Genomic DNA, 13168 nt, shown 5'->3' on the forward strand with positions numbered 1-13168 from the left:
ATGTGTTGTCTAAAATTTCCATCTAGGAATTGAATGAGTTTTTGGATGACTTGATGATGTGATTGTGGTAAACTTGCTTATGATGTAAGAACCATGTGTTTGTGTGGAAGTTTTTGTTTGTCAATGACATAGTGCTAGAAATGTTTGTGGGTATCATTGTTGTTAAATCCTCACGAGATTTCACTCATCCTCTAGGGATGCCTAGGGGTTTAAAAGGCTTATTACATATGCTAAATGCAATCGTTTCTCCCACGACAGCGGACTTATGTTTCATGTTTTGGTTGTTTTTCATTTCGTTTTACTAAGGGACTAGCAAAATGTAAGTTTGGGGGTATTTAATGAGTGCCAAATATTGCATATTTCAACCCCTTAATTTGCATTTGCTAAGCCTTTAGCTTTGTTATTTTCTAATGTTTTTGTTAGTTTTGGTGTTTTAGTGTTTTGCAGGTTGCTAAGGAAAAACTACAGTATTATTTTGAAAGATGCAAAGAAATTGGCAAAGTGCATTTCTGGGAAGTTGGGATCAAGCGCACAGCACCACGCTCGAGCACATTTACGCTCGAGCCCAGCATTGAAAGCTCGAGCGCACGTCCACATAAGCCCAAACATACAGTACCCATGTGCTGCACTGTAGGAGCCCTGATGCACGCCCGAGTATGCTCGAGCACACCTAGTGTGCGATCGAGCGCACTAGGGCTGACCTGGCAGTGCCGAAACCCTAGGATTTTTAGTATTTATATTATTCTTTTATTTTGTAAACAGAGATTGGAGGCGCTGTTCAAAGCATAACTTCAACTTTTTGTTGTTCTTGAGCGCTGAGTTCATTTCTTCTTGTAATTTACTCATTTTAATGTTTTTAATTCATTTGATTATGTTGTGTTTAGTCATGAGAGGCTAAATCCTTCAACTAAGGATGAGGATGAAGCCTCGCCATTGATGTATGTTCATGCTTTCATGTGATTGTTCATACAATTCCGGCATTTAAATAAAGTTTGATGTTCTATTTTCATTTCAATTATGTGATTAAATTCTTGTGATTGATTGTTGATTATTAACTTTGCAAAAATTGGATATTCGATGTGTTTCATCCTATGGATACATCGAATCATTCAATTTAGGTCGGTTATCCATTGTGATTCGTTGATTAAACGGATACATTGGATGATTTGGTTTAAGTTGGATATTCGTTGTGAATTATACAATGGATGGATTCATTGAATCTTTCAATAAGGTTTATAAAAAAATAAAACATGTTTGGATTTTCATCGTTCTTCGGATTTATGAACAAAAACATGAAAGTGTGTTGTATTGATTTAGTGTGGTGGATTCTGAAAACCTTAGTGTCTTAATCATTGTTGAAATCATTTTCATTTAGTTTATTCATTTTTGCAAGAAAAACCTCAAACAATTTGGAACTATGTTAAAATAGGATTAGTTTAAGTAGAAATTTATTTTCACGACGCAATTCCCTACAAATTCAACCTCGCACTTGCACACACTATATTGCAAACGACTCGTGTGCATGCGAGTAATTTAAAACTCACAACACTCCACTCCTTCTCACTCTAGGGTTCTAAGGTGAAGGGCAACCAAAATGAGAAGGCTGAACATATGTTTGGATTTATAGGCCTCTTATGGACGTTAAAAAGGGCTGAGTTGTCCAAGTTTTGTTCAAAAAAAAAAAAAACTTTGAGACACTTTTAAAACGTTCAAGGTCCAACATTGAACGTTCGAACTCCCATTTGAGCATTTGAGATCCAACTTGAAGGTTTGGCATTGAGCATTCAAGATCCCATTTGAACATTCGGCCTATGCAAGAAACCCTTAAAAGTCCAAAACTCTACCTTTAAACACTTCCAATAATCCCAGTACTCAGTTATACCAATAAAGGGTACTTAACCCATATTAAAGGTTGGGGTATTACAACTTGATTAGATTTTGGGTATGCACATGTGGTTATTGATCAAATGTCTAGGTAGAATTGTTGTTGGAATTTTAATTCAGTTTGATTGTTTTTGCATTCTACAATGGTTCACTTTGCCTTATGATAAATTGTCTATTCCTACATTAGGTTTTCAAAATTCCATAAAATCTTGCTTCTCAGTATTTTGCAAATCTTTATGATTGTATGAGTTCATGCATTAAGTACCAAATATTCCATATTTGGACCCCTTTATTTATATTAGTTAATCTTTTAGTTGTGTCGTAATTTAATATTTGTGTTAGTTTTGTGTTTTTAATGTTTTCTAGGTCAATGAAGAAAACCTACAACTTTAAAGGGAAAAATGCAAAGTTTGGAAGAAAGCATACTTTGAGAAGACCTAGATGATGTGGTTAAGTCTAACCAAATCCAAGAAAAGGTTAAATCGGATTAAAGATTAGATTGGATTAAAGATCAGCTTGGAAAAAATTTCGGATTTGATTCAAATTAGATTCTGCACATGCCTCAGTATTTTGACCATAACTTTCTGTTCAAATATCGGATTGAAATGCTTGAAATGGCATTGGAAATATAACTCAAAATACTACAATTCGTTGGGAAATAGGATTTTCCTAATTCGGACGGTTACTATGCCAAAATCGCCCCGAAATTAAAGGACAAAAAATATGGACGAATCCTATTCCGATTTCAGACTTCTATTTTGACTGGGAGACAGACCTCTAAATTATCTAGGTTTAATAGGGCTTCTAGGACTTCCCTAAGCCTATAAATAGACCTCTTTGCATTCAAGAAAAGATATAAAATTCCAGATAGCAAAATTCTACAGTTTTTCTCTTTTTAGTTTAGGTTTTCTTTAGATTTAGGTTTTATTTTTATGTGGAGCTAAATTCCCAACTAAGATTAGGGATGAAGCCTCACCGATGAAGAAAATCAATACTTTCATGTAAGTCTTTATTTATCTGATTTTATTGGGTTTAATATTTCAATTGTTTTTACTTCTTTTCAATGTGTGGAGTGATTCTTGGATATCTTTTGTGATTCAAGGATACACTTGATGATTTAAGATAATTTCACATAATTGATTGCTTGATTTTATTTGCCTAAATAATTGAATATCTCTTGTGATTTTTTCTACTGATACATTTGGTGTTTCAATTAAGATTGGATATCTTTTGTGATTTACGGATACATCTGATGATTTAATTGATATTGGATTCCTCTTGTGATTTGTGCAATGAATGGATACATAGGATGATTTTGATTAACTGTTGAAGCATAGTAAAACATATCTAAGATTTTAATTGTGAGAACTTCAGATTAATATTGATGAACATGGAAGTATGTTGTTATGATTCGATGAGTGTGAATTCCCAAACCTTAGTCTTTTATCTCTTAGTTTATTTTAATTAGTTTATGTTTGTCTTTTAATTTTCAAAACCAAAATCAAAACCCTTTTGGAACTAGATTAGGATTTAATTAGTTTAGATATAAGTTACTCTTTCAAAAATACAATTCTCTGTAGGTTCGACCTCGCACTTGCAATCCATTAAACTACAATCGATTCGTGCACTTGCGAGTTAAATAAATTTGCACAACAAGTTTGTTGGGAATACATATGCAAATCAAAATTTGCGCAACAGAAAAATCATATTCCCATGCCCGAGAACAACTTTATGAAGAACAGTTGCTATTTTAATTAAATAGCAAGAACAAAGACTACTTTTAGTTGAAGATCTACAGCCACATCTTGGCTATGAACAAAAACTTTTTGCTTCTTCTTCTCCAAGAACACAATTGATCTCCAGGATATTAACACCTATAGATCTTCTCATCAATGACTAATAATAATCAAGAGAGTATGGACTCTTACATGGCTCTTCAAATCTTAAACTTTTGTTCTTTGTGAGCTAATACAAGAACTAATAATTCTCAGTGTTTTTTAAAATTATGTATTAGGAGATAAGCGCCGAATGTTGCACATTCAAGCCCCTTAATTTACATATGTTTATTCCTTAGCATTGTTATTTGTTTGATTTTGTTTTGTTTTTGTGTTTCAGGTCTTATTTGACAAACCATTGAAAAATTGGGCTTAAAAGGGCAAAAAGCTCAGCATTCTGGATCTAGGATCGAGTGCAGCCACTCCTGAGCTCAAGCGCACCTGCGCTCGAGCATCTGCGGCCAGGGATCGAGCGCATGCCTACGTTCATGCGCATAACAGCTAGGCTCGAGCACACAAAACTTCGGATCAAGCGCACTCGAGCGTGTATTGCACGGCAGCAATCCTTTTCCAGCGTGGATGTGGTTTTCAATCTCCAATTGGACTGGGAGACTGACCTCCGGTTTTCTAAGGGTTTCTAGGGTTTTTAGGGTTTTCTTAATCCCTATAAATAGGGCTCTAAACATTGTAAACAGACACACCGCTTTCTAGAGTTAAAATTTCAGTAAATTGTCTGTTGACCTTAGAAAATCATGAATGGCTAAACCCAATTGTGGGGTATTGATGTAACCCTTTCCAAGCACAATGGTTTGATTGTATTTAATTTCTAGTTTTTCAATTTATGCATGTTGATTGTATAACTCTGAGGATTGCTACAATTGATTTATGTTCTTCATATTAAATGCAATTGTTCTTTAATTCCAATTCAATATTAGTAAAATTCTTATCTTGTCTTAGAAATTATTTTACTATTATTGAACTCAAATCATTCTTATTTTCTATAATTATAAGAATAATGGTTATACAATGGTACTTAATTGGCATGCAATCAATAGGGTTAGATAGACCACACCTAGGAAAGACGGATCGTACTACACCCTAGTTTAGTGTAATTTAGGTAGACGATCCGTGCCAACCGAAGATGGGTTATGCTATTCCGTTGATTGTATGAAATTATTTTCATATGTTTTCTTGTTTAAATTATAACATGCATAGAATGAATTGCTAGAATTAAATATGGTTAACCATTGATGTGCGGATCGTGGTGAAATGAATACCCTACTCTCTTTCTCTCATATATTTACTCTTTTTATTTTCATGCACTTTAGTTTTTAAGCAAATCAAATCAAATCTCCTTTTAATTAAGTTAACTTTAATCTTTTAAATTTTGATAATTAAACCCCTGCAGTCCTTGAGGTTCGACACCCTCAATATAGCCGTATCCTACAAAGATTCGTCTTATTGCGAGTGTTTATTTTTAATTGATATTTTTGGTCACAAAAATACCACATCAATTTTTGGCGCCGTTGCCGGGGACTGCTTAACGGTTTCATTATCTCATTTTAAGGATTGATTTTAGCTTAATAATTTATTTTTCTATTTTAAGTTGCTAATTTTAATTATGTTGTGTGTTTGGTTTTTATTTTTATTATTTTTATTTTTTTTTTAGAATTTGAAAAACAGGTCCGTAAGCTACCTTCTCTGTGACTGCGATCGAGTGCAGGTCGCGTGCGATCGAGCGCACGAACACATTCTAGTAGGTATCAAGCCAGTAGCGCTCGAGCCCTCCCCTCCTGCGCTCGCACCCATCTGCGACAGTACGCTCGAGAGCACCCTGCCGTGCGATCGAGCGCACTTGGGCAACCTGCATCCAAAATCCCAGCACATTTAAGGGCCGTTTGTGAGCTTTATTTTTATGTTTTAGCTTAGTTTTTCTTTATTTTGTGTTTTGTTTATGCTCGATCGCCGTTCTTTGCCTTTTCCATTAATTTCTTGTGACCTTGAAATTGAACGCACTCTTAGACAAATTAGATCCCAAAGGACCCCTAATTTGCTAGAAGAGCGTTCCATTGAGACCATGGGAGACGGTAACCACGTAGCTTTGCAAGATCATTATCTTCCTACCACTTACACTACTCCCACATGTCTTCGGCTGCAGGAAATTACAGCAACCCATTATGAAATTAAGCCTAGCACTATACGAAGTTCACCTTCATTCCTAGGGCTTAGCACTGAAAATCCTTATGACTTCCTCAGTGATTTCGAAGCAATTTGTGATACCACTAAAATGAACGGATTCACTGAGGATGCCCTAAGGATGCGTCTTTTTCCTTTCTCCCTCAAGGAAAAAGCCAAACATTGGTTCCAATCCTTAACACCCAACTCTATCACTTATTGGGCTCAATTGCAACAAGAATTTCTTAAGAAGTATTATCCCATAGGAGTGACCAATGACACTAGGAGAGCTATCACTACCTTCTCCCAATATGAGGGAGAAGATTTCCATGAGACCTGGGATAGGCTGCAGAGCTTGCTTAGATCATGTCCACACCACGCTGTCCCTAAATGGCAGCTCGTGCAGTGTTTCTATAATGGCATGACCAAGTCCAATAGAAAAATGGTGGATGAATCATGTGGGGGAATTTTCATGTTAAAAAGCAAAGATGAAGCATGGGCTATGTTTGAAAATTTGAGTAACAATTCTCTTCAGCAGGTTTCCACCAAACGAAAGGCACCAGCACCTAAAGCAATCAAGACAGAGAGTTTGTATGAAGTAGGCCATTCCCCAAATATGGCTAACCAAGTAGTTGAGGCTATCACCAAGAAGCTAGACCAATGGATGATTGTTGGTTTTTCTCCTAATGCTGCTCACACGCACACACTACCTGAACCATGTTCATTTTGTTCCAGTCCTATGCATCATGTAAATAACTACCCTGTTAATGGAAATTATACTGATATTGTTAATGAGCAGGTTAATGCAGCTTTCTCCAGACCGGGTAATGATCCGTACTCCAATTCCTACAACCCCGAGTGGAGAAATCATCCAAATTTCTCATGGAAGAATCCAAATTCGGGCAACTCAGCCCCAGGGCCACATAATCAAGCTCAATCCAACAGGCAGCCCTATCAACCTCATTCCACTTACCGGCCTCCACAGCAGCAATACCAGGCCGCAGATTCTAATTTTGAGGATTGGGTGCTCAAAATGATGAGTGAGCTGGCGGGCAAGATAAAGCAGACAGCCAAATCTTAGGTGGAAATAGTAAACTCACACTCCCAATCCATTTCCAAGCTAGAAGCTTAAGTCAGACAACTTGCCAACACCCTCAATAGAAGGGACGAAGGAAAGCTTCCGAGTTAGCCGGTGGTAAATCCTAAGGGGCACTACATGGTAGATGAGGGCACTTCATACCATCAGCAAGTTCAAGCCATCACCACCTTGAGAAGCAGAAGAATAGTTGACAATCATGTGGAGGAGAAGAAGGATGGGCACACGGAGGTTGCACGGAATCTGCAGAAATATAAATGCAAGCAAGTAAGCAATGAGGCTTCGTCATCAGTAGCTCCCACTCCAGAGATTCCATATGAGGCACGGGCCCCCTTCCTAGAACGTCTCAAGGCACCATCCCACTTTAGGAAACAAGGAGAGAAAATACAAGGAATGATGGAGATGTTCAAACATGTAAAAATCAATCTCCCTCTTCTTGATGCCATCGCCCAAGTGCCTGCGTATGCCAAGTTCCTTAAAGACTTGTGTACTCAAAACAGGAAGACCAGAAATAACATCCCCAAGAAAGTCCTTTTGACTAAGCAAGTGAGTTCCCTGATTAGACACAACACTCCTCCGAAGTTCAAGGACCCCGGGGCTCCTACAATTTCATGCATCATCAGAAAAAGGGAAATTGATAAGGCACTCTTAGATCTGGGAGCTGGTGTGAATTTACTTCCATATTCAGTATATTTGCAACTTGGCCTAGGGGAGCTGAAGCCCACCACATTGATTCTACAACTAGCTGATCGTTCGATTAAGAAGCCTAGAGGGATTGTAGAAGATGTGATCATCCAGGTGGATAAATTTTTCTTTCCAGTTGACTTTATAGTGCTTGACATCGAGCCTGTGCCCAATCCTGAGAAGCCGGTTCCTGTCATCCTTGGGCGTCCTTTCTTAGCCATAGCAAATGCATGTATCAATTGTAAAACTGGAGTCATGGAGATCTCATTTGGCAATATAAAGGTTTGTTTGAATATCTTTACTGCATTTCAGCATGGTCCTACTCAGAATGAGTGTTTCTTTTTGGACAACATTGAAGAATATGTAGAAGATTCACTACCTAGTCTCCTGACAAAGGATCCAGTGGAAGCCTGCTTGAATTACTTCGACTTTGAAGAATTCAACACCGACCAGTACATCAAAGAGGTTCATAATTTGCTAGAAACAGCCGCAAGTGCAGATTTCCATCCATGGAGAGTAGTAAAGGAGCCCCTACCTGTGACATCGAGCACTTCTCCTATTCCTTCTCTATTGTCTCCACCAAAGCTTGAGTTGAAGCCCCTGCCAACAAAGCTCAAGTATGCATTTTTTGGATCTAACAACACTCTGCCGGTTATCGTTGCTTCTGACCTTCAAAAGGACCAAGAGGACAGTCTGCTCGCAGTGTTAAAGAAGTATAAAGAGGCCATTGGGCGGACCGTGGCAAATTTGAAAGGCATCGACCCCTCTGTCTATATGCACCAGATCCATTTGGAAGAAGATGCTCGACCTTCCCATAAGGCACAGCGCCGGTTGAATCCCAACATGAAAGAGGTAGTCAAGTTACTTGATGCAAGCATCATCTACCTTATCTCAGATAGCAAATGGGTGAGCCCCACTCAAGTGGTTCCAAAGAAATCCGGCATCACCGTCATTGAGAATTCTACTGGAGAGCTGGTTCCACAACGCACAACTACAGGATGGCGTGTTTGCATCGACTACAGGAAGCTCAATTCCCATACCCGGAAGGATCACTTCCTGCTCCCATTCATTGATCAAATTTTGGAGCATCTTGCTGGCCAAAGCTACTATTGCTTCCTAGATGGCTATTCCGGGTATAATCAGGTTGCAGTTGATCCCCAAGACCAAGAGAAGACGATGTTCACCTGCCCATTCGGCACCTGCCACATTCCAGAGATGTATGGTGTCTATCTTCTCCGACATGGTGGAGAAATTTTTGGAGGTATTTATGGATGATTTTTCTATTTTTGGATCTTCTTTTGATAAATGTCTCCATAATCTTTCACTTGTGCTTCAACGTTGCAAAGAAACTAATCTGATTTTAAGTTGGGAGAAGAGCCACTTCATGGTGCAGGAAGGTATAGTTTTAGGCCATATAGTGTCCAAAAGAGGTATTGAGGTGAACCGGGCCAAAGTTGAGCTCATTGAAAATTTACCACTACCCACCTCAGTGAAGCAGATCCGTTCCTTCCTAGGGCATGCAGGCTTCTATCGCCGCTTCATCAAGGACTTCAGTAAAATTTCAAGGCCCTTATGTAACTTGCTTGCTAAGGATGCCCCTTTCCACTTTGATGAAGCATGTCACGAGGCATTCCAGAAGCTTCGGTCTTTGTTATCCTCTGCCCCCATCCTGCAGCCTCCTAACTGGTCCTTGCCCTTTGAAATCATGTGTGATGCATCTGACTATGCTGTAGGTGCAGTATTGGGACAGCGGGTAGAGAAGCTTCCTCATGTCATCTACTATGCTAGCAAGCCTCTAATGGATGCTCAAGTCAATTACACAACTACCGAGAAAGAATTGCTAGCCGTGGTCTTTGCCCTGGATAAGTTCCGCTCATATCTTTTGGGATCAAAAGTTATCATTTTTTCTGATCATGCTTCTCTGCGACATTCGCTGGCCAAGAAGGAAACAAAGCCACGATTGATCCGCTGGATACTACTTCTGCAAGAATTTGATATTGAGATTCGGGACAAGAAGGGCACTGAGAATGTTGTTGCAGACCATCTGTCACGACTTTTATTGGAGACACCCCAGCCGATTCCAGTTCATGACTCTTTCCTAGATGAGCAATTATTTGAAATCACTCCGCGAAATCCACCATGGTATGCCGATATTGTCAATTATCTAGCTACAGGACGGATTCCTTCTCATTGGTCTAAGCAAGATAAGGACCGCTTCTTCAAGCAAGTTCGATTCTATTTTTGAGAAGATCCGGAGTTGTTCAAGTATTGTGCTGATCAGATCATCCGACGCTGTGTCCCTGAGAGTGAATTTTCCAGTATTCTCACATTCTGTCACTCTCTAGCTTGTGGAGGACATTTCAGCGCCAAGAAGACAACAGCCAAGGTTCTACAATACGGATTCACATGGCTCACCTTGTTCAAAGATGCCCATGAATTCTACCGAGCTTGTGAGACATGTCAACGCCTAGGAGCTATGTCTCAGAGGGACATGATGCCATTGAACCCCATCCTCATTGTCAAGATTTTTGATGTCTGGGGTATCCACTTCATAGGACCCTTCCCACCATCTTGTGGATATGAGTACATTTTGGTAGGAGTGGATTATGTCTCTAAGTGGGTAGAAGCCATTGCCACAAAGACCAATGATCACAAGGTTGTGGTGAAGTTCCTCCAAGCCAACATTTTCAGCAGATTTGGTACTCCTCGGGCCATCATAAGTGATGGAGGTAGACACTTTTGCAATCATTTTTTCAAAGCCTTGCTTCTCAAGTACTCCGTCACACATAAGGTAGCCACTCCCTACCATCCTCAAACAAGTGGCCAAGTGGAAGTTTCTAACCGGGAGATTAAGCATATTCTGGAGAAGACAGTTAGGCCAGACCGAAAGGATTGGTCCTTGCACCTCAATGATGCATTATGGGCCTACCGCACAACTTACAAAACCCCCATTGGAATGTCTCCCTATAGGCTGGTATGTGGCAAGGCGTGTCACCTCCCTGTGGAATTAGAACACAAGGATCTATGAGCAATTAAGCAGTTCAATTTCGACATGCAAGCAACCGGTCCCCACCGGAAACTTCAGTTGACAGAGTTTGAATGAGCTGCGGCAAGATGCATATGATAGTGCTTGCCTTTAGAAGGGGCGGACTAAGGCTTTTCATGACAAACATATCTTGCCCAACACATTTGTACTGGACCAGAAAGTATGGCTCTTCAATTCCAAACTCTGGCTTTTCCCTGGGAAGATCCGCTCCAGATGGGATGGCCCCTTCATAGTCACCTCGGTGTCGCCCCATGGCCCCATCAAATTTTGGGACCTAAAGGACGGCACTCTGTTCAAGGTCAACGGTCAAAGGTTGAAGCCCTGCATCCAGAACTTCGAGCCAGGTATTGACATGGAATTCGTCGATTTGACTGATCCCGTCTACTTTTTTGATTGAGGCACTGGCACTCTGGGCTCGAGCGCACCCATTGTGCGCTCGATCCCAGAACACGGGCTTGCGCTCGAGCCCACCCTGAGTGGGATCAAGAGCAGCAGCTCCACACTGAAACACACTTGCACAAATGCGCTCGAGCGCACCTTCAGGAGTGCTCAAGCATACCCCCACCCATCCATTCCACCCTCTGCGCAAGTACGATCGAGCGCACTCGTTCAGAGGTCTCACGTGACCTTTTTAGGTCATGACCTCTTTTCTTTCTCCCATTTCCCCCCCAAATGCCGAATCCCCTAAGCACCCAACTTCCCTTGCACCCCATCACCGCCACACTGCCTTCACCCACCACCGAATCTCCACCACCACCAATCACCACCCTATCACCGCCGCACTCCACTACGACGGCCGAAACACCCAACGCCGCCACCACATTCCCTTTTTCCCCCTCCCTGTCCACTCTTCTCTCCCCCATTCCCCCTTCCCCAAAATCCCCACTGTGCCCAATTTTCTTTCCTTTTTTTTGTGGAAATAGCAGTATGTGGGTGCTCCACCACACAAGGTCTGCTCTGTGTTGTGTTTTCTTCTTTGTGCAGGGCGTTGGGTAGCCGAGTAAGGTGGTTCTCTACCACTTCCCTTTTGAGGTGCCCACCAGGTGTTCGACAAAGCCTCAACTAAGCAACATCATGCTTTTGGCCCCCACTTCCACCTCCCAGTCTTCCCCCGCTCAGGATACCACCCCCGAAGCCCCATCCCAGCCGTTACAACACCGTGGGAAGCAACAGAAGCTTATCTTGAAAACGTTGTTTGCCATTGACACCGTCTTCCAACGCCTCCAAACAACAAAGTGGGCGGTCAAAGAATGCAAATACCACGGCCTCACAACACTGTTCCAACCAGGCCGCCCTGTTGCTTACGAAGGCTTGGTCTGAGAATTTTATGCCCATCTCACATTTGATTGTACTCGGCCGGGCATCCTCTCTTCATCAGTGGCGGGCATGGACGTTAAGCTGACCACCGACAACAGTGCTGCTGCTTTGCAATGTTCTCATGCTTGCCTGTCTAATATTTTGGCTCGGGATGGCTCCCCTCGGTACTCAGACCTACCGTCCGATCTTACACTGCAATATATTGTGGACGACATCTGCCGCGGCCGTTATACCGATGATCTCCGCAACTGTACAAGCAAGGTTCTGCTGCTTTCCCGAATTTGGTTCGTGGATTTCATTTTGCAGAGGAATGTGTGTCCCTTTGGACACAAAACTCAGCGGCGCGGCCCCTTCTTCGCGGCCCTCTATGCCTTTCAGAGAGGCTTTTGGATTTCCATCCCTCAGCTCATTTGGGATCAGATACACAAGTTTTGGGACGGGGTGATTGTGCGGTGCACTCAGGGTTCGTCTTCATGGGGACTTCCTGATGTGGTATTTTTGTGACAAAAAAATATCAATTATAAAAATAACCACTCGCAATAGGACGAATCTTTGTAGGATACGGCTATAGAGAGGGTGTCGAACCTCAAGGACTGCAGGGGTTTTATTATCAAAATTTAAAAGATTAAAATTAACTTAATTGAAAAGAGATTTGTTTTGATTTTCTTTAAAACTAAAGTGCATGAAAATAAAAGAGATTTAAAATAAGAGAGAGAGTGTAGGGTATTGACTTCACCTCTATCCGCACAACAATGGTTAATCATAATTAATCCCATAAATTCATTATATGCATGTTATAAATAAACAAGAAACTACCTTATTAAAGAATAAGCATAATCTATCTTCGGTTGGCACGGATCGTCCACCTAACCACTAAGACGCGGTACGACCCGTCTTCCCTAGGTATAAATTATCAAATTCTATAACAGGATACATACAATCAATGAATAAGTGTAACCCATCTTCGGTTGGCACGGACTGTCTACCTAAATTACACTAAACTAAGGTGTAGTACAATCCGTCTTCCCTAGGCATGGCCTATCAAATCCTATTGATCATATGTCAATTAAACCCATTGTATAACCATCATCCTCATAATCACAGAAAATAAGAATGATTTGATTTCAATAAAAGTAAAATACTTTCTAAGACAAGAGAAGAATTTCACAAGTATTGATATTGGAATTTAAG

At 40.7% G+C, this 13168-nt stretch overlaps 1 protein-coding gene across 1 annotated transcript; it reads left to right on the forward strand.

The window, feature by feature from the left end:
* Nucleotides 1-7050: 7050 nt before the first annotated feature.
* On the forward strand, nt 7051-10085 carry LOC148586365 (uncharacterized). The gene is made up of 4 exons (XM_088515589.1): nt 7051-7273; nt 7751-8836; nt 9348-9841; nt 9960-10085. Exons 1-4 carry the CDS (start codon nt 7051-7053, stop codon nt 10083-10085), a joined length of 1929 nt encoding a protein of 642 aa, XP_088371715.1.
* The last annotated feature ends 3083 nt before the right edge of the window (nt 10086-13168 follow it).

The sequence above is a fragment of the Corylus avellana genome, chromosome 4 (assembly GCF_965113065.1).
Source record: "Corylus avellana chromosome 4, dhCorAvel1.hap1.2, whole genome shotgun sequence".
Lineage (NCBI taxonomy): Eukaryota > Viridiplantae > Streptophyta > Magnoliopsida > Fagales > Betulaceae > Corylus > Corylus avellana.